The sequence below is a fragment of the Pelophylax lessonae genome (genome assembly GCF_965119305.1).
Source record: "Pelophylax lessonae genome assembly, chromosome: 1".
Classification (NCBI taxonomy): Eukaryota; Metazoa; Chordata; class Amphibia; order Anura; family Ranidae; genus Pelophylax; species Pelophylax lessonae.
Window position 1 is genome coordinate 786,145,088 of NC_138768.1, and position 21,640 is coordinate 786,166,727.

Genomic DNA, 21,640 nt, shown 5'->3' on the forward strand with positions numbered 1-21,640 from the left:
GCACTGAAGACATATATTTGAAAAGACAGCACAAAGGTTAGTAACACATTGCAGTTGATTTACTAAAACTGGAGATTGCAAAATCTGGTGCAGCTCTGCACAGAAACCAATCAGCTTCCATTTTTGTTTTATAAAGCTTAAATGAACAAGATGAATTTAGAAGCCGATTGGCTGCCATGCACAGCTGCACCAGATTTTGCACTCTACAGTTTTAATAAATCAACCCCATTGGGTTTACCTCCTGCTGTTCTTTCCAGTTAGAATTCCTGAAGCTCTTCTTCACCATAAATTAATTTAAGATTTAAACTCAGCCAACCTTATTCTTAAAATCTGCACAAGACATCAGTAGTGATTGGAATAGCATTTACAAAGGTTATTTTGCAGGTGCTCTTTTGCCTAGGACAGGTTTTTCATCACCGATTCTCCAGCGTTGTATTGCTGTGAGGAGGCACTATATCTGCTCTCTATAGGAATGAATACGGAGGATAGGCAGGCCTGGCAGGGAAGATGTGACAAGGGGGGCAGGTATAAAGCTGGCCATACACAGATGTTTACTTCAGCCCTTGCTACATAGCATAGATAGATGAAGCTTCAGGTGTGGCTATTGTATTTCGATAGCTGGCCCTGTCAGCAGTCAAAATACTCAGAGGCTGCATCTGATTGGAAGCAGGCATTGTTCAGCTGGCAATTTTCAACTTGGCTCCCTTAATTTAAATTGAGGGATGTCGGGAACCATGTGAAATTTACTTTGTGTATGCTCAGCTTTAAACTTTAATATGAGGGGGAGGGCGAGTTAAGATAATTGTACTAAGAGTATAGTTATCTTAAAATGAGCTAGAGAATCCTTGCTAGAAACAGTGGACATATTGAGTCAAATCATAGATTGTAATTTATCTTTATTTTTTTTTAATGATACTTTTTGAGCTACTGATATGGAATGAGCATACATCAAGTAAAGTTGGGAGTTTTAGCCAGAACTGCGTGCTTGTTCCAAGATTATGCAACTGAATTTATGACAGCCAGAAAACTTACGAATAGACAACAATTACACCCTGGAATTTCCTATTGGTATAGGTGTCCTTTAAGCATGGGAAGGCTAGTAAATAGAAATGAGTCAGATCTCAAAGCAAAGGGGAAGAAAAGCAGAGGTGAGAAATAACAGATGTCAAAGTTGCCAATACGTTTAAAAAGTGCAGTTATCCTTTAAGAAGACTAGACTACAATTTCACATTGAAGGGTTAGTCCATATTTTGTGATTGGTAGATTGTGTACGATACATGTTTTAAAGAGCCATGCAAAGATGATTCTGGCCCATTGATACTTACTTGCCAATGGGCATGGTGACAAGTGTCTCATATATGGGCAAGGCAACTGAGTGTCTCAAAGTGCAATTGGGATGAAAACACGTAATTTGTTTATTTCAGTTTTAGATGGAGTGGGGAAGTTATAGAACCCTTGTCAGGTTTTCATTACCAAATGTGGTCCCACTATTGTACCTCTGTTGGGGGATACCCCCACAACCAGGGTAAATGAGGGTTTAGAATGAACACATGGCCATTACTATTGGTGCTTCTTAAGCCCTATTAAATGGAAACAATCTTCCTTGGTGCTTGTCCTGCCCTTCACAAGGGTGCATGGGTTTTTTTTAATACAATTTACTGATATAGAAGTATACAGACCATACAAAACAATACATGTCAGCAATATACAGACCATACACCTAATACCCTCACCAATCCCCTTCTACAATGCTCCATGAAACGCAATGAACTATGACGGTGATATAAATATAAAAAAAAAAATCTCTCATGCTAAAATTAAAATAACACAAATGAATACCGCTACTTCAATAAATAAAAAATAAACATATAGTGAAACTCACACCTTTGTGAAAACACCAGCAGTGCAAGTAAAATAATAGTAAAAGGTAATAAATTATAAACATAAAATGTGAAGAAAGTACTCCTAAAAATAGGAGTAATATAACAGTGTCCCAAAATACAAGTCCAAAAACTGTTATTTTCATGATAAGTGCACAGTCCAGAAAATAATATTAGTAATGTAGATTAAATGCATCCAAAAATAGATTGGATAAATGTGAGTCCCGTGAATGAAGATAACAAAAGTCACCGCAAATCTCCACCACCGCTGTGTGACATCAACTTCCACCCCCATCAGATGGACACTCACCAAATATTAATGCCCCTAATTCCCACGGTTGAGCAAAAGCGCTGATAGCTGATAGGCTTATATATATATATATATATATATATATACACACACACACACACACCGATCTAGCTGGACATAAATGTGTTGATTTACGAATGGTAAACAGACTGCGCATTTAGCAAGTGCAGTTGTGCTCATTTTCCCAGAGCTTAGTGAATAAGGTAAAGCTCTGCTGATTTCAATCATCCAATGATGTGTAAGAAAAAAAAATGCTGTTTTTTTTTTTTCCCCTTGCACCGGATTGGGTATGCTTTGCAAAAGTGAATCTTCACCCCATTCACTAAGCTCTGGGGAAATTTAGTGCAACAGGCAAGGATATATAATGTCTACTTACAGGCTTGTCTTTGATGGTTGGGCTAGAAACACACAGATAGAGTTTAGAGTCTTCTTCAATGCAGGCTTCAATCAGAGCCTGAACTGAGCTTTCTTCTTGAAAGAGAAGAAACGCGTAACCTATAGCAAAGGGGTAAAAACATACCACATTAAGAAAAGTAGTAATGCACCCTTACAATACAAAAAAGAGAGAGTGATTATACAACACAAAACCAGTATACATTTAATCAGTGCCTTTAAATTGTCCTCATTTATATAGCACCAACATGTTCTTCAACATTAATGTCAGTCTCCGCAAAAAAGCACACTGTCCCTAATAGCCAATACACACCAATAAAAATACACTCAAGAGTACGATAGTACAAATCGGGCCCTTTCATTTTTACCAGTGCAGCCCACAGCCTTCCTGAAAACTCACCACCATATCTTCCCCCACAAGGCAATACCTAGATCTGCCAATATATTGTGTAGGATCTGTGTACAGCACTAGAGGATGTGGCAGGCATGCTTATGGTTCACTATGAAAAGTGCAGATGCTTTGGGTGGACACCAAGGTGTGCCACAGTGATAATGATTAGACCTAATTCATAACTTTTTGCTGTGTTAACGCACCCCGTCAATGTGCACTGTCCCTCATTCATGTGCAATATACAATGGACCATTTAACAGGCCACAACTTTATTTTTTTGTCCAGTTCAAGTTAACTTGGATTTGCTTTTCAATTACCAATGTGTTTTTTACCAAGAACCTGGATCTAGAGAAAACGCAGGAGTTAATCATCAGAAGGATTCTGATCATTTTCAAGGACAGGTTAGAAAACATGCAGAACTGATTGGGGACTATGGGCAACAATGCTTTTTTTCTTTAACCTTTTAAAAATTTTATAAAGAAGCCCAATAATGCATTTTGGCACAACAATATAAAACGGAGATTAGATCACCTTTGTACAGAACTAAAAACTTTTACAATAAATATCAGTTCCGCTAAAAAGATTTCTTCAATGTTGTTTTGAGTCCCTAAGGCTGAGCTGAATGTCTTCACTGGTCATAGTTCTACAGACTCTGCAGCTGTCCAGTACGTAGCAGCTTGAAAAGGCAACATGGATTGGTTATTTTTAACTCGAGAGCTCAAAATTAGCAGTAAGCCAGCCGACTGCAGGTTTGCATGGATTATTCAAATACTGTCACACAGCCACACCAATGGGCATTTCCTGGATGCAAAACACCAGATCACTTTCCAGGATGAAAATAAAGCTCTGATGGGGTCTGCACCAAGGATTAACTCTGCAGACCAACCTAGATAGATACTTTTCTTAAAAAAAAAACTATATATCTACTGTATACATTTAAAAAAAATGGAGCTTTGCTATAATTATATAACCAAAGAAGTTGATATTTCCCCCCTGAATTTTCCTAAAGTGCATATTTTATAAACATTATAATCATTGAGTATATTTTGCAGGGAAAATAATTAGCAAAGCGTGTATTTCAATTAAAGCTCAGAAACAACCTTGTTTTTGCACCTCCAAAAGGGTTTTAGCACTCGCCCTCTCTAGACTTATGTACTAATGTCTCACACAAACAGGATAACTGGAGTGGGTTCACTGAAGTTGTGTTCATTTTAAACACCTGATGACAAGTTGTGAAATTTTAAAGAAGGGACCATTTGCTGTAGACAATTGGTTTGCAGCAACAAACATTTTGAGACAATTCATGTCAGCAAGCCATGCTTAAACGCAAGGCGCTGGGAAGAAACAATGGCAGTGTGCTGATCCTGGCACAGTGTGTGTGTGTGTATGTGTGTATATATCATTTTTTTTTTCTCCTTTTTTGTTTTGTTTTAAAGAACTTTAATGAAATGTCACTAGTGACATTTTTATTTTGTTCTATTATTTGCAGCTGTGGATTAGTGGATGATGACCTAGCCTCATACAGAACTTGCTTTGTCTTATGCAAGGTTGCCCAGTGCATCTGGTGTGAAAAAACCCTCAACGCTGCTATGGACATGCATTGAAAAAGAAAAAAAAAATTGCATCAACGTGACAGTGTATACTGGAATGCTATAACTAAGTCTCTTTAATTCTAATGTAACAGGAGATGCCTTTACAAGATAAAATAAAGAATGGTTTAACCAGCTCTTTGGAAGTTCCCCGTGACTACATATTTTTATTAGCTCCAAGTTAAAATTAGATTTGGAAATGCAGATAAAAGCATATTTTTTTTACAACCTGACGTGGAGAATTCAGCAAAGTCCCCACAGCATCTGCAGAATAGACAAAATGATTGTCATTCATTTAACTTACCTTTCGGTGGAAAGTAAGATTTGCTTTCTGCTTTGTGTGGCCAGTCTACCACCAGGGGGCCAAAGCGACGGAAACTGGCAGTGATCTCGTCTGAACAAACATAGATGGGAAAAAAAACACCTTTTGTTATTTCAGACTCTAACCTATTATTGAATTTAACAAGGCTTCCATTGTAGAAACTGCAGGTGGTGACAAAGATGCAGGGATCTTTCAAACAGCAAACAGGCCACTACATCCTTATTAAAAGCTTCAAAAATCTGCAACCCTCAGACATCACTGTAATGATATGGCAATAACCTCTTGTAGCTTTAGCTAAATGGACAGTTTAAACTGGTATACTTCACTCCAACATAAAGGCGCTCTATTTGCAATGACTTAAGAACATAAGACACCATAGTCTCCATATAACCTAAATTGGGCAGCTTGCTGACATCAGTATAGTTGCCTAATGTTGCTTCAAACAGCATCAGAGCTAGATAGTAGCGTGGGGGAAAATGTCACTACTTCATCACTGGTGGTTTTATTCTCTTGACCCATTTTTTGGGGGGAGGGGGGACTTATGATGGGCAATATAAATGTTCCAGCTGGATTCTGTTTACTCCCATGAAAAATCTAGCATGGTAAAACCATACTGTTCAACAATATAGAAAAATGAGGAAAACCCGCGCTATGGAAATGTGGGGGAGTAATGGGCTGCAGCCTCCCTGAAATATAGCAATGCTATATCTGGATATGAAATGTGTAGACGGGTAGGGAATTGGCGCTGCCCAAAGGGGGACCTGCTGTAAATCTCTTAGTTGTCACAGATAAATATTATTCAAAATTATTGATATCTCCTAAATCATCAGCTAGTTAATAATCATAGTAAGCACAAATAAATATGTAAAAATAGCTTAAAACATTGTATATCAAAAAAATTTATATTTCTCAAATCCTCAAATATTCATAGATATAAAGTGACTGGTGATAAAGTGATATGGTGATGTGTGATAAATAAATACAGAACTTATAAAAAAATATATATATATATATATATATATATATATATATATATATATATATATATATATATATATATATATATATATATATATAACTGGTAACTATGTAAGTGACACAATGTGAATAAAGATAGTATCAATTAAATTCTATAAAAAATAAATAAAGGTGATCCAGGTAAAAAAATACTAAAGTGCAAAGTGATTAATAGATGTAGATCTGTGTGTAGTGTATACTGGTATGTGTATACACTAATAAAGTGCCCAGTGAAAGGTTTATGGGAAAATATGTTCCCAATAACTATATCCAGGTGACAAAAAAAGATGAATTAGGTGCAGTTTAAACAAATGTACCCTGCTGTTTGATCTAAAGTGCTTCTTAATAAAACTCTAAAAGTCCATAAAAAATGAAGCACAATGAGTAAAGTTCATAAAAAAACAGGGGGAGTGCTTGATCTTCAAGTGGTGCTGGAATCCAATCCTCGTGCACTAGAACAGGTGCTCAAAGTGATTGGTGAAATAGATTGCACTCACCAGAGTGCCCAACCCCACACAGGGGTATTGGGCAGGGTATGTTAACTGTAAGCCACAGCAGGATATGTATTCCTTATGGTCATCTACTTCCTTGTTTCTCAGCGTAGTTGCGTCACTTCCCGATCTGGATCGCATTGCGTTCCGGAAAATAGTACGCTACTGCTGGCTTTTCGTTTGGTCTCTGCACGAGACATATCATTTATGCCGACTTTTATCTTCTGTAACGTGAGTACCCTTTTAATATAGATCTAACTAAACCTACCATACGGAATTACACCATATGTTCCCCCTTTATTTATTCCACACACTGCACCACCGCAGCATTATCCAAATAGAGGACTGGAGAATAGCAGATTCCCTCTCCCCCACGCAGAGAAACAAGGAAGTAGATGACCATAAGGAATACATTTCCTGCTGTGGCTTACAGTTATCCACATTGTGTCACTTGCATAGTTACCAATTATATATATATACACATATATATATATATATATATATATATATATATATATATATATATATTTATTATATATTTTTTATAAGTTCTGTATTTATTTATCACACATCACCATATCACTTTATCACCAGTCACTTTATATCTATGAATATTTGAGGATTTGAGAAATATTAATTTTTTTTATATACAATGTTTTAAGATATTTTTACATATTTATTTGTGCTTACTATGATTATTAACTAGCTGATGATTTAGGAGAGATCAATAATTTTGCATAATATTTATTTGTGACAACTAAGGCTACATTCACACCTGAGCGTAGCGTTTTTCGCGCGTTTTTACCGCGATTTGTACCGCGATTTACAGGCGTTTTTTGTGCAGGCGTTTTTTGATTGAATAGATACCAATGGAAAACGCCTGTAATCTGCCCAAAAAGAAGCTCATGTACTTTTTTGAGCGTTGGGCGTTTTGTAAACAGCGTCAAAACGCTCAGATGTGAACAGGGGCCATTGAAATGAATAGGATTTGTCTTGTTGGGCGTTTTGAGAGCTGATCCTAGAGCAGAAAAACTCCCCAAAAACGCCTAGATGTGAACGGAGCCTAAGAGATTTACAGCAGGTCCCCCTTTGGGCCAAGGGATTTTGGGACAGATCTGCAAATAAGGAATTTACCTGCAGTGTCCTCTTCCGATTAATTTTGGTATCACAATGGGGCTGATTTACTAAAACTGGAGAGTGCAAAATCGGGTGCAGCTGTGCATGGTAGCCAATCAGCTTCCAACTTCAGCTTGTTCAATTAAGCTTTGACAAAAAAAAAAAAAAACTACAAGCTGATTGGTTTCTTTGCACAGCTGCACCAGATTTTGCATTCACCAGTTTTAGTAAATCAAGCACAATGTGACCACAAAACACAATGGTTTTCTATCGCAGATGAAGAACTTCATTGGCCTGACACCAGTTGGTACATTAAGGCTGGACATACATTATATAGTTTTATTATTCAATTTCCATAGGATTTACCTTCAACTTTGTAGTACAAGGGTCTGCCTAAATGAAAAAAACTTAAATTGTTTAGGTTTGACCTCATACTAAATGGTTTTGGTAAATCTAAAGGGAAATTGTACAAGAGAATTGTATAAAGTATGGCCAGCGTAATGCAATAGCTGGATGGAGTCTTGTGGTTTACAAAAAGGTATGCGGAAGGTGGGAGCACTCCCATTGTACTACTCAAACAGGGACTTACAGTTTTCTTAAGGCCATGTTACACTAGCAATTTTGTAAGAGAAACAAATCCCTGTTTTTTTTTGTGTGATTTGTAGTTGGATAAAGAGCTGCTGCTGAATCTAGACTACAATTCTCAGCAGCATGTGCCATGGCCATCTGCAAATGCATTGGATAGCATAAGCTACTGGCAATTTTGTCTCTAGCCTCAAATGCTGGAAATAAAATATAAAAAAATCAGTCTCTCAGCGGTTGAGTTACAAACCACTTAGGAATTTCAGCAACACCGACTGTTCACTGACTGCAATTCATATTTTCCTAGCAACAAGAATGGCAAGTAGAACAATTATGTAGCTGCTACAAAATCTCCACTGTGAAATGGGCCTTCAGAATCCTGCTTCAAATCTACAGCAATATTGCGGAGCCAAGATCTTAGAGGTAAAATTGCTAAGGAGAAGCACAAATTTTTTTAGCGGTCTTACATTTTAATATTAATTAAAATACTGTGATAGGGTCACATCAGAATTACCCACACTGTACTGGTATAATGAACACCATATTCAGCCAGTTGACTTACCCTCATCTATATCGGGTGGAAGGCCACCGACAAATACTTTTCTTGAGAAACGCTCAATTCTTTCCCCATTCTGATGGCCAGAATAGCAGTTTGGAGAATTCAGAACACCCACTTGGTCATTATGGCCATCATCAAGCAAGCTGTCATCGATTGGGAACAGGGAGGAGCGACCTGGCAAAAAACAAGGAAAAGTGAGGAGGTCGCCACCAAGAAACATTCATTATGCACAGACTGATTATATACGGTATATCCTGATATGAAAGATCAGGTTGTTCATCAGTCATTTATTCAACAATTGACATTTTCTAAAAAAAAAAAAAAAAAAAAAAATATGAGCTGATCACAATAAATTGGGGTTGCCACACAAGGTGAAACCTTAGAAAAGCAAAGAAACCCCTTTACGGTAGATGCAAATGAGCAATAGCAGTTTACAAAAAAAAAAAAAACCTTTATATTGATATTTTCTAAATAGGTTTGCAGTGGTCATGTGACACTGTTCTTTTACTCGCTGATCAGTTGGCAGGGTATGCTGATATATCTGCACTGGAAGCAATATCGTCTAAATCTCCAAGTCGACAACTCTACAGCATGGGAGCCAGTGTGGCGATTAACCAGTGTAATGCTGCAACTCGCATTCAGCAGCACAGCGTTTCGGTTGACCGTCCTATACAAAAAGTCCAGGAATCCAAAAAGCATTACAGATACATAAAGACAAACTGAAGGGAAAATTTCATAATAAAACGGTTGTTGCTTGCAAAATAAAAGAAGCATTAGTCCCCATTCACACTAGCGCGACTTGTCAGGCGACTTGGTCGCCTGACAAGTCGCGGTGGGTCGCCTGCCATAGATTAGCACAGGACCCGTTCTAATAGGAGCGACACAAGTCGCTCCGACTCAGAAAAAGGGTCCTGTACTACTTTGGGGCGACCTGGAGGCAACCTGCATTGACTTCAATTATATGAAGTCCGTGCATGTCGCGCCTAGGTCGCCCCTGTGTGAACGGGGTCTAAATGTGCAGATAATCTTGGTTTTTGGGTGGTACTTTAATATACCCCTGTACATATTGGAAATACGTAAAACAGATCAGGCCATTACCAACCAAAACATGAGCAGACAGAAATATGAAAAGAGGCTACACCATTAGACTGATAGAAAAAAGCCATGGAAAGAAAGGCAGTGGTTTCCTCCCACACTCCAAAGGCATGCTGGTAGGGTAATTGGCTCCCGTCTAAATTGATCCTGGTATGTGTATGTATAAATGTGAGGTAGGGACCTTCGATTTAGATTGTAAGTTCCTTGAGGGCAGGGACTAATGTGATGTAAATGTATATATATTTATGGTGCTATATAAGTAGCTGTAATAAATAAAAAAATATTGTACAACAAAATGTACAGTATGAAGATGTGAGCTCTATAGTCACAGGCTTGGCTAAACACGTCAATGGACTGAAAAGGTACAATTGCTAACTCGAAATTTGGTGTTCCAGAATACTCTTGTACTTGGAGTATTAAAGCAATCCCATAAAAAAAAAAAAAATAAATAAATAATGAAACGCTTGGGTAGGATTGCAGTATCTTTTGTCAGTGTTTGAATACTAGCAGTTTTAAGTAGGACTTTAGTCTATATAGTTAGAGAAAAGTATTTGTTCAAGAAAAAAGTTAAGGTACTTGAAAAGGTAATTAAAAAACAGTCTGTCCAGAGTACAAGAGAATGAAAACAGCAAAGGGTTCTATTGCTCATATGCTGTAGTGAGCAAAACATTACACATCCCTCCTTGAAAAGGTTAATGAACCACTTAAGAAAATGCAACAGCAGAACCCAGTTTTACAGCTTTCAATTACATTTCACCTGAAATCTCCATTACACTAAATCAAAAGGGACGCTTTTACTACAAAGAAGGCCATAAATCACAGTTTCCAAATGGTGTGGGGTTGAAGCAGTCAGCATTCTAATAAATGCCAAGATATAACTTTAACAAGATATTAAACACCATCAGATGTTTGAATGGGACTTTGAACTGCTTGATTAAAAGGAGGAAATAGGCTATGGTAAACAATAACAAAAAAAATTTTCTTTGAGGACACACCAAGCAAATCCCTATCAATAACCACATCCTCATAGGAACCCCTTCCTCATCTAAGCTTTGGGAGCCATCACAGCGCTACCCTAGGTACCAGCTGAGTCACTGGAAAAAAAAGCTGTACTCCAGCCATACTGGACATCTTCAAAGAGACCATCCTACCACTAGACTAAAATCCTGACGTCAACGTAAACGTAGAAGGTGTAACAAGCATGACCATGCAAAGTGTGCCGAGTGCAGAGACCATTTTGAACTTGACTAAAAGCGATTGTGAGATAATAATGGGAACTGCCACTGGTTGCCTACTTTAAAAAAAGGAAACGAGTTGCCCTAGTGGCTCTTATTTTATTACCTTCTACTGTATAGCCCCGTAAACACAGGCTGAATATGAAGAAGTATTGGCCAGTTCAATAGAAACCAATTGACATTGGGGCCATGTGTACAGAAGCTGTTCCAGCTTCTGTCAAAGGGGCATAAACAAAAAAGGTCTGCCGATCGGCATCCGATTAGCCCTTATAGCCTATGGCTGTGAGCGCTGACTGTTGTGTTCTGGCCGGGGGGGCGTTCCCGTCAGAAAACAATAGCTCAGCAGGGAAAATCGCTGTGCTAGCATTGGATTGTTAGTACAGGATCTCCTCCCAAGCTCTTCAGTTTTTTCCGTTCAGCCCGCTGGAAAGAGCAAAGAAAAAACAAAATAGAAACAAAAAAAAAACAAAAACAAACAGCGTGTACTAGGCTTAAGTCTATGACCTGGAACAAGCATTTCGGTTGGAAAGTTAGTAAAAGCCAGACCTTCTAATCTTCATACTTAATCCAGTCAGTCTCTCAAAACTACTAGTACCACTAAAAGAGTAAAAAACATCCAATACATCCAGCACTATGCCCATACGCTTAGCTTAAGGTGCCACAGTATTTAGCTCAATTACAAGAAAGCCATGCATATCAAAAATGTATTGAAGTCAAAATGCAACCTTGGTCACATAAAAAAGGGCCATGAGGCCAGGGTGATAGTAGACCACCTGTCACTCTGATATCACCTTAGGAAAGGGGCTCCTTGGGCTAGGAAATGCCGATGGATACTATGGGGGGAATTTATCAAGGCTGGCGCAGACAGAATCTGGAGAAATTAGCTTCTTCAGTTTGTTCATTTAGGCTTTGAAAATAAAAGATGAAAACTGATAGTTGCCAAGCACAACTACTTTAGCTTCTGGCTGCTCCAGTTTTGATAAATTCCTCTCTCTGCCTTCTTAAACTTTCAACATAAAATACAAAAGTGGTCACATGTGAATCTATTTTATTCATAATATATTATGCTATATCTTATTCAGTTTAAAACAATATAAATAATAAAGATCGAAAACATGAGAGGTAAACAGTCTATGTCCAAAAGATAAAGAAGTATACATAAAGATCATTTTATTAAAAGGTTAAAAAAAAAAGAAAAAACACAGAATAATGATAAGATACGGGTCTCTAAGGCATGGAAAAATAAGTATAGAAAGCATACTTTTAATGAACCAGTAGTCAACTAGAAATAGAGTGTTTAGGAGCACGACAAATATGTTGGGAATATGTAGGGTTACTACAGTCAATAAAACCATAACATCATAATACAGAATGTAACAGAAAGAAAAGAAAAAACAAAAAAAAACAAAAGGGTGGGGTAGGGTTGTGGTGGAGGTAAGGGTAAATGTAGGGAGAGGAAAGGAAGGGGAGGCAATCTACACTTGAGGGCCCGGACAATTTGCCACAAAAATATCAAAATTGGAGGAGAACCAGCAGTGCAGCCATTTGGTCCAAATGGTGAGTGGGATAAATTCTCATCAGTATCCCAGGCTATCATACGTTCTATATATTAGATCCTGTCCATTTCACAAGCCCAATCAGCTAGAGAGGGAACAACCGGTTGGCGCCAATATCTACCAATAACAAATCGGGCAGCCGTCAGAAAATGACGAATTTGGCTTTTCTTGATTTGTTTATAGGAGCCTGGCAACAGACAGTATGGTTATGAGAGGTTCGTTTGGGAATTTGTCCCCAACAAGTTTGTCATATAGGTGGAGAATTTTATCCCAAAAAGGGATAATGCGTGGGTATGTGCCCCAGATGTGTGACATGATGCCAGGGGTCTTTAAACTTTTCCAGCATGTGTTTGGTATGGTATGATCGATTTTGTGCAGGATAGTAGGGCAGCGGTACCACACAATTCGGTAATTCTGTTCTTGGGCAAGAGAGGAGATCGACAATTTAAAGGAAAGCGACAGTGTTTTGCCCCATTCCATATCATCAGGGGATACATTCAATTCCCGTTTCCATTTTGAGAGGAATGGTGGTGGATCTGGGTATGATACCTGTACAAAAATCTGATAGATCTGAGATAGCAAGTGCTCCGGTCTGCTAGACTGGGACAGTAACGACTGCTGTTTTTGGCCTAGTCAATTCGTCAATGCTAGGTATTCCGTCCAAGAAGTGTGCCAATTGAGTATGTTCAAGCCATGCTCTGGAAGGATTATGACAGGTGGGGAGCATTCAGGATAAAGAAATTTGTTTTCCATTACAGAGCGTATGGCTCAACAAAGGAGCATCAATATTTCGCCAGAAAAGCAATTTAAGGTTAGTAAAAGTCAGAGAAAGATGTAATTCCAAACAGCGGGGTCAAGGGGCTATGTCTTAAGGACAGTAGACTTTTGGCAAGGTAACTGTCCCAAATCCGTTGCGTAGCAGAAGTCGCTAGGGGCAATAGGTCATTAGGGGGTCTGTGTGTCGGGTCCGTCCACGGTAGAGAGGTTAGATCTGAAGAATTCAGGTCATTTTCTAATGTCCACAATTTAGTGGATTGACCATGATACCAATCAATTATCCGGAGTAGCATTGCTGCATGAAGGTATAACAAGAGGTTAGGAAGAGCAACGCCTCCTCTAACCTTAGGTAGCGCCAAAATGGTAGCACCAATTCGAGGTCTCTTATGCTGCCAAAAAAAGTTAAGAATAGCCCTATTGATTGCTTGGAAGAAACCTTGAGGAGGGGGGACAGGGAGCACCTGAAAGGTGTAGAGAAATTTAGGCAGAATGTCCATATTGACAACATTCATACGGCCAAACAAAGAAACGTTCGGTTTATCATATGTTTTAAGACACATGAATCGTCTGAGCTAGGGGCGTATAATTGAGATCTGCCAAGGAAGACAAGGAGCTAGGTATTTGGACACCAAGGTATTTAATAGCTTTTTGTTGCCATTTATACGTGAAAATAGACTGGAGTCGGGATAGAGTAGTCTTAGGCAAGGATACGTTAAGGGCCTTATATTTTTCGTAAATTAACTTTAAAGTTGCTTAACCAAGCTAAATTTCGTGAACGCTTTGACAATGGCTGGTAGAGAGACATGAGGGGCTAGAAACCTATAAGAGGTCATCTGCGTAGAGAGAAAGCATATAGTGACGTTCACCAATGGCCCTGAATGTTGGGGTTTTGTCTTATGGCAATGGCAAGATGTTCCAAAGTTAGTATGTATAGCAGAGGTGAAAGGGGACATCCCTGAACAAGGTAGAAGGCTTTTTTGGCATCAACTGAGATCAGGCACGCTGGGATTTGGCATTTTTGGGCATACTCCATCAGGGTAATTGTTTTAAGGATGTTATCCCTGGCCTTCCTTCCAGGCAAGATGGATCAGGTTCGATATCAGCGGCATAAGATAGTTGGGCAACATCAATATTGGTTAGTGAAATAGGACAATAGCTACCACAAAGTGTAGGATCCTTCCCAGGTTTAGGTAGTATCACGATATGAGCTTCTAGGGCTTGTCTCGGAAAAGGAGAATCAGGGGAGATAGCATTAAATGTTTTTGTAAGAAGCAGTAGGAGAGAGTCCTGAAAGGATTTGTAAAAGTGAGCAGAGTATCCCTCTGGACCTGGGCATTTATAGGTCTTAAGAGAGGAGATCGCAGCCATAAGTTCATCCTCTAAAAATGGTTGCTCAAGATCTTGCACCACAGTCATAGGGAGAGTCGGGAGCGCTGTATTAGCAATATACTCGTCTATTTTAGATTGAAAAGTCTCTGGGGTACTATCAGAAGGGCATGTATGTATATTGCATAATGTGGCATAAAATGAGCAAAAAAGCTTATTAGTTTCCTTGGGATGGTGAACAATCTGGCCATCAGCACGTCTAAGCTTAGGAATAGAGGTAAGGCTATTTTTGGCATGGAGGGCTCTGGCCAACATTCTACCTGGCTTGTTAGCCTCAACATAAAAACAGCTTAAGCATTTTGTCTCTGATGGACAAGGTATTTTATTCAAAGAGGTGTAGTAGTCTAAATCTATCATCAGATAAGGCAAGTTGTTCTGCAGTTATGAAGACACGGATCCTGTGTTCCTCCTATTTAGGAACACAGGTCTCTGTGTTCATGCAGCAAGCCCAACCCCCCACCCCCACAGTAAGAAAGCACCCCCTAGGGACACATTTAAACCCATTGATCGCCCCTGGTGTTGACATTGGTACAGTAACTGTGCACATTTTTAGCACTGATTATTGTAGTAAGGACACTGTTCTCCCCAAAAGTGTCAAAAATGTCAGTTAGGGGTCTGATTTGTCCACCGCAATGTCGCAGTCCCACTAAAAATCGCCGATCGCTGCCATTACTAGTAAAAAAAATAAAACAAAAATAAAGATGACATAAATCTTCCCCTGGTTTGTAGACGTGATAACTTTTGGAATTTCGTTACCAAAGATATGTAGCAGAATACAAACTGGCCTAAAATAATGAAAACATTTTTTTTTTATTGGGAATGTTATATAGCAAAAAGTAAAAAATATTGTTTTATCCCAGAATTGTCACTCTTTTTTTGTTTTTTTAAAAATAAAAAAATAAAATAAAAATTGCACAGGTGATCAAATACCACCAAAAGAAAGTTCTATTTGTGAGAAAAAAGGACATATTTTGTATTAGGGTACAGCGTCGCACGACCGTGCAATTGCTAGTTAAAGTAACGCAGTGCCATTTTGCAAAAAATGGAATGGTCATTAAGGGGGAAAAGGGGTCCAAAAGTGGTTAAATTGTTCTACCAAAAATGCTACCAATGAAATACATATGCTGCCCTCTTCTTAACAAGCAGGTACACTGCAGGGCTGTTACATTCAACATTGCGTAGTAACTTGCTATAAAGACAGATTTCAGTACACTGGTTGGATTGGGAAATTATTTCATAAGTGGAACCAGATGCAACTCTTCCACTGAAAATAAAACACTTTCAAAGGATTCCAACAGCCAGAGCTGATGTAAAGCAAAAGAAGAATTTGAAGCGTTGCACTCATCCAAACCTAGGACAAGTATTTTATGCAGCCATTTGTTGGGCAGCTTTGGCTGAAGCAGGTGGGGCTAGAATTTCACAAATCCCTGACCCCACAACATACACCCTGGCTGTAAGCGACTAGCCAGCTGCACTGGGGTTGCTGAACAAGAATGTCTCCCCTAGCAAATGCTTAATGTCAGAAAAACATGTTCTGCTAAATTTACAACCCAGAAGGTGTTGTAAGCACAAAGACTGCAAGTGGGGACTGGAATAGCAATCCCATAATAGCAAGACCTCAGACATTGTGGTTTTAGCAGTTTGTTGAACTGTTGTACAGTAAGGGGATGAGGCCTTTCTATGAACTTGCTGAGGACATCTAAACAAACTATGGTAAGGAAAGTCCACATAATTATAATCATTTTGTTCTACGATAACAACCTTAAGGTGGCTATATACGTAGCAATTCTGTGATCAATTTAAGCTGACCATAGATGGTTCGAATCTCGGCCGGTTCAGCAGGGACCAGCTGATATTCCAACCATGTATGGGCTTAATCAACCTGGGTACAACCAGCCGATCAGATTTTATATGCGATTATTGTTAGAGGTACTAGCAGCAATCACTGTGTTTCCCTGGCAGGGGTGCCTCCCAGGAAGGGATTCCTCCATCAACCCTGACTGTGTTGATGGGGAAATCAAACAATTTTCTTTCCTGAAAACTGTGGAAGCAGGAAAGAAAGATCGCTCCATCTATGGCCGGTTTTAGGTACAAGCAAGCAATCTATGATTGCTTCAAATATCCTACTACACAACACACTATGTACTGTCCTACACTTGATGATGGGCAAAAAATATTAAAAATATATATTCTATACTAATATAATCAATCTTAATTCCAATTGGTTCACAAACACATAGCAGATATTTGTTTAATCAACCAGAAGCAATAGAGTCTAAATCAAATAAAAGCTCATTATGGCCCCATTTGCACAGGTATTCAGCCATTCTGCGAATCGCAGCCACATGAATCTGATTGCAGTGGCTGGGATTGACGGCAATGGTGATCAAACCTGTAAACTGCACATGGCTGTCAACCCAGCCACAGGAATCAGTAGATTCTTACTGCTGGGATTCGCAGCGTGGCTAAACGTCCAAGCGAATGTTGCCTAAAAATCAATCAAAACAGTGCCTGCAGCCAATTGGTCACTGTCAGTGAATTCTGACCATAGAGGAGTCCCTATTGTCAAAATACAATAGTGCAGCCGGAGGCTTCCTCCACCCACCTTGCTTGTGTGGATGGGGGAATCCATTAAGTTTTTTTGATCAGCTTACTGGCTGATTGCAAAAACTGATCTATGTATGGCCAGCTTTAGTTGTCCTAGAACAATTGTTCCCATTGGATGATTTCCCTGTTCTTGTTTTGGTTGAAGCTCTAAATTTAGAATTTTGCCTTTTCAGTTTTGGTAAGATAAAATATAGAGGGGTGAATCTCTTTATTGGGAACACAGACAGCAATAAAAACATAACAGGATTGATAACCCTCACCAATGAATCAAAAACGTAAAAAAAATTTATTTTATTTTTTATTTTTTTATGGCCTGATCTGTAAGAGCACAAAGTGCAGTAATCTTTTTTTAATTTCTTTTTTTTTTGACGTTTTTGATTCATTGGTGAGGGTTATCAATCCTGTTATGTTTTTATTGCTGTCTGTGTTCCCAATAAAGAGATTCACCCCTATATATTTTATCTTACCAAAACTGAAAAGGCAAAATTCTAAATTTAGAGCTTCAACCAAAACAAGAACAGGGAAATCAGGGAAATCTTCCAATGGGAACAATTGTTCTAGGACAACTAAAGCTGGCCATACATGGATAAGTTTTTGCAATCAGCCAGTAAGCTGATCAAAAAAACGTAATGGATTCCCCCATCCACACAAGCAAGGTGGGTGGAGGAAGCCTCTGGCTGCACTATTGTATTTTGACAATAGGGATTCCTCTATGGTCAGAATTCACTGACCAGTGACCAATTGGCCGCAGGCACTGTTTGAACGAACATTCAAAAGCAGTCCTGTTCCAGAGGAGTCGATCATTAGCTTGACTTCTCTTGAATGGGAATGGCCATAGATGGATTAAAATTAATCTGGTCCCTGCTGAACTGAATTTTGATCCATCTATGGCCAGCTTAAGATCATAGAATAACCATAATATGATTCCCCTCTGTCTGGAAAGGTTTCCTCTAAAGCCCTGTACATTTGGTCTGAATGTTGGGGGGGCGACCTTGGCTGGTTCAATAGAAATCATCCGACATTTGGCCCGTGCAGCTGGTCTGACAGAAGCCGTTTGGTCAGCTTTTTTCGGAAGGGCATGACCGAAAAAGGTCTGCTGATCAGCGCTCCCAGCCAATGGCTAAGAGTGCTGACCAGAGTGTTCTGGTGGGGGGCTATCATCCTTTCAGAACACAATAGCACAGCAGGGGGGATCATTGTACTAACAGTGGATTGTTAGTACAGCGGCTCCGACCTCAGCTGTCTTTTTTTTCTGTTCAGCTCGCTGGGTTGAACGAAAAAAAAACACTTGTAGTGTGTACTAGGCTTTAGTTTCTGACATATCTATAGGATAGGAAGCGAAGGGGGAAAAATATGGCTTTACATACAATAGCAGTTAATAATCTTCAACTGATCTGCTTTTAGAGATTTGGTTGGTTGGTTGGCAGTGGGCATTTACATTTCCATTTAGATCACCATTACTTTACTGAACAAACCAAATTCCTGGGGCTTACTTAGAATTGGTTGAAACCAATTCATCAAAAAAGAAATGTGGGAGCTGCTATTGCTGGTTTGGATAGGACTGTGCAAGCACAAGAACAACTGTACTGCTAAAGCTTGTTCAAGGCCAATGACTCACTAAAGTGGTGAAGCATGGACAGGGATGACAGCCCTGGATTTATACTTTGGGAAAAAAAGTCTGTGATGGCAGCTTCCATATATCTAACCCGACAGGTTCCTTTCAAGAACATTAGACTATAATCTCTACTGGGTTTGCTCCATGCACTTGGATAAGAGCTGTGAGTAGGGTTAATGCTATGTAAATAAAAAGGAACACAATCTGTGCCAGGTCACTGTGGATTTTAGTTACGCCCTGTTGGAAGCAATACCTTTATTTGTGATTTTAATGGAAGAAGCAGCATAATACAAGAGCCCATTTCTGCAGTCTCTCGCAGCACTCGGCTATAATCATGGCACATATGTAAATACACAGATAAACAAGACTGAATTTATGATATATCTATACATATTCGACATAATGGAGAATCACACAGGTAAGCCTTTTGACATGAATCAAGATCAAGTATAATCAAATGTGCAAGGATCGGAGTTGATAAAACATTCTATTAGTAACCAATCTGTATGTTAATACAAGCATACGATTTATAGAAGTTGTGTCTAGGGAATTTTGATTGAAGGAAAGGGAGGGGACAAAGTGGAATTGATCAGGTAGAACAATTGTTAATTCAGCTTTAGTAATAAATAGAGAAATTGATTACCTCGTCTTCTCCCATAACTCCTTGCTGCATGTAAACAAAGGACAAAATTATCAATGTTTCATAGAATCTTTTATCCTAATAGACTATCAGCTCTAAACTGGCATTGTGGGTGGCAAACTCGCCACCAGATATGCAGAGGAGGACTTCTGGCATGAACGTATACATTTTAATATTACCAACTGTTTGGCAAAATCAGAAAGGGCTCTTGAAATAGTTGGTAAAAGATGCTCAACCTTGATTTCATTTTAAAGTGTCAATCTACCCAAACTGATATTTTTTGTGGCCATCTCGCAGCAGCTCCAGTGCCAAAATCTTGGAGTTTACCATGCTTTGCAACACAATAGGCTCACCCGCTAAGAGTACAGAGAAATACCTAGCACTTCCAGATACAGGGGAAGTGGAATCAACCCCGTGTAAGCTCCAAACTACAGAAAATCTGATTTCCTTTCCTAGCTCCTGGAAGATGAATGGAGCAGCAGGGAAGGAAAGGAAAGAAGGGCATGTGCTGCTGAGGAAATGGGCGCTAGTTTGAACCTTTTGCTTTGCTGTGCATGGGCAAAATACAGATTCATTTTAAGATCCCAGGCCTACTTGTTAATACTACTTGTTAAGAAATATGTAGATTGTTGAAAAAAATGAAGTTTGCAGGCTTTCATGATGATGCTTTAGCTTATATACGTAAGACTCACCAACACAGAATAAATATTCTTACTGACTTTTGGTGGATGCTTGCTCTGGATCTGTGACTCAGATATAGCACATGAAGCTTAGAATATGAAGCACAGCCAGGCCAATGAGATTTCTCAGGAGGAGGTCAGAAATGACAGCCACAGGTATAAAGAGGGATGTTATTCTGAACAGTTTTTGGTTATCTGCACCAAGTACCCAATGCCAAAATATTTCCACACATATCTACCTCCTAAAACCTAACCTTTCCCATTAAACAGCCCCTATGTCCTGCCCTAGCTCAAATACTAACGGAATTAAAGTGTTTGTAACCCCCCCCCAAAAAAAAAAAAAAAAAAAAAAAAAAAACAAGATCCTATTAACTTAAGGCACGAATAACAGCATAGTGCTTGTGTTGTGCAATTCTTTACTTCCTAATTGGTAATAAACCTGGTTGGTCCTGCCAGTACCGGTGTCCCCCTGCCTCTGCTGACCATGATAATCATGGCTGCTGAGTCCCAATTTCCCTGGTTAGGTTACGTGCCTTGTCATCTGCAGCTCTCGTCTTTCCTCTGACGGTCTTTCCCCCCTCCCTCCCTGCCAACATTAGATCGCTTTCCTCCTCGCGCCTCCTGCCTCTATTCAGTTGCATAATACAGCACATATCAATGTATGCCATGCAGAAATGCTGCTATTAATGAAAGTGTAACTGTTAGTTAGAAATGAAAAGGCGAAATACCATTTCTGACACAGCAGCTGTGCGGTCACGTGATCCCCCTGTGCTGGGCAGCCCCGATCTATGGAGAGAAGCGGGAGGGGCCGAGATTCCCCTCTGTTGGCAGGCTGATGTCACAGGAGAATCTTGGCCCCTCCCGCTTATCTCCATAGGTCGAGGCTGGCCAGCACAGGGGGATCACGTGACTGCACAGCTGCGGTGTCAGAAACTGTATTTCGCCTTTTCATTTCTAACACACACAAACACTTTTGTTAATGGCAGCATATCTGCATGGCATACATGTAAAGTCACATATTGACTTTACAAACACTAACTAAAAATTGAGACCTTACAAAAATAAAAAACCTAATCCCTTAAACTTAACCTACCTTCAAGTGCTAAATCAACCTATTAAAATCAGTCCTTTGTTATCAGGCACAGTGGCTAAGTGGTTGGCACTTCCACCTAGCAGCACTAGGGTAGCCAGTTAGAATCCCAACCACGGCACTTAATGCCTGGAGTTTGCATGTTCTCCCTGCGTGAGTTCCCACTGGGTACTCTGGACTCTTCCCACACTCCAAAAGACATACTGGCAGGTAATTGGCTCCTGTCTAAATTGGCTCTATTATGTATACAATATGTATGAATGTGAGTTAGGGACCTTAAAGTGGTTGTAAACCCACTTAAAATACTTT

The 21,640-nt window shown here is 39.3% G+C and overlaps 1 protein-coding gene across 6 annotated transcripts in view; it reads right to left on the minus strand.

Moving 5' to 3' along the window:
• Positions 1–21,640, minus strand: part of CPEB2 (cytoplasmic polyadenylation element binding protein 2) — a gene marked incomplete at its 5' end in the record, with an annotated part of 169,273 nt that overhangs the window by 18,928 nt on the left and 128,705 nt on the right. For 4 of the 6 annotated variants that reach the window (XM_082252714.1, XM_082252718.1, XM_082252717.1 and 1 more), the window contains 4 exons: positions 2,567–2,685; positions 4,868–4,957; positions 8,654–8,824; positions 19,565–19,588. In XM_082252714.1, the coding sequence (XP_082108840.1) occupies positions 2,567–2,685; positions 4,868–4,957; positions 8,654–8,824; positions 19,565–19,588 (404 nt within the window). The remainder of the gene's footprint in view (positions 1–2,566; positions 2,686–4,867; positions 4,958–8,653; positions 8,825–19,564; positions 19,589–21,640) is intronic. The other 2 variants (XM_082252715.1, XM_082252719.1) reach the window with 1 other exon arrangement.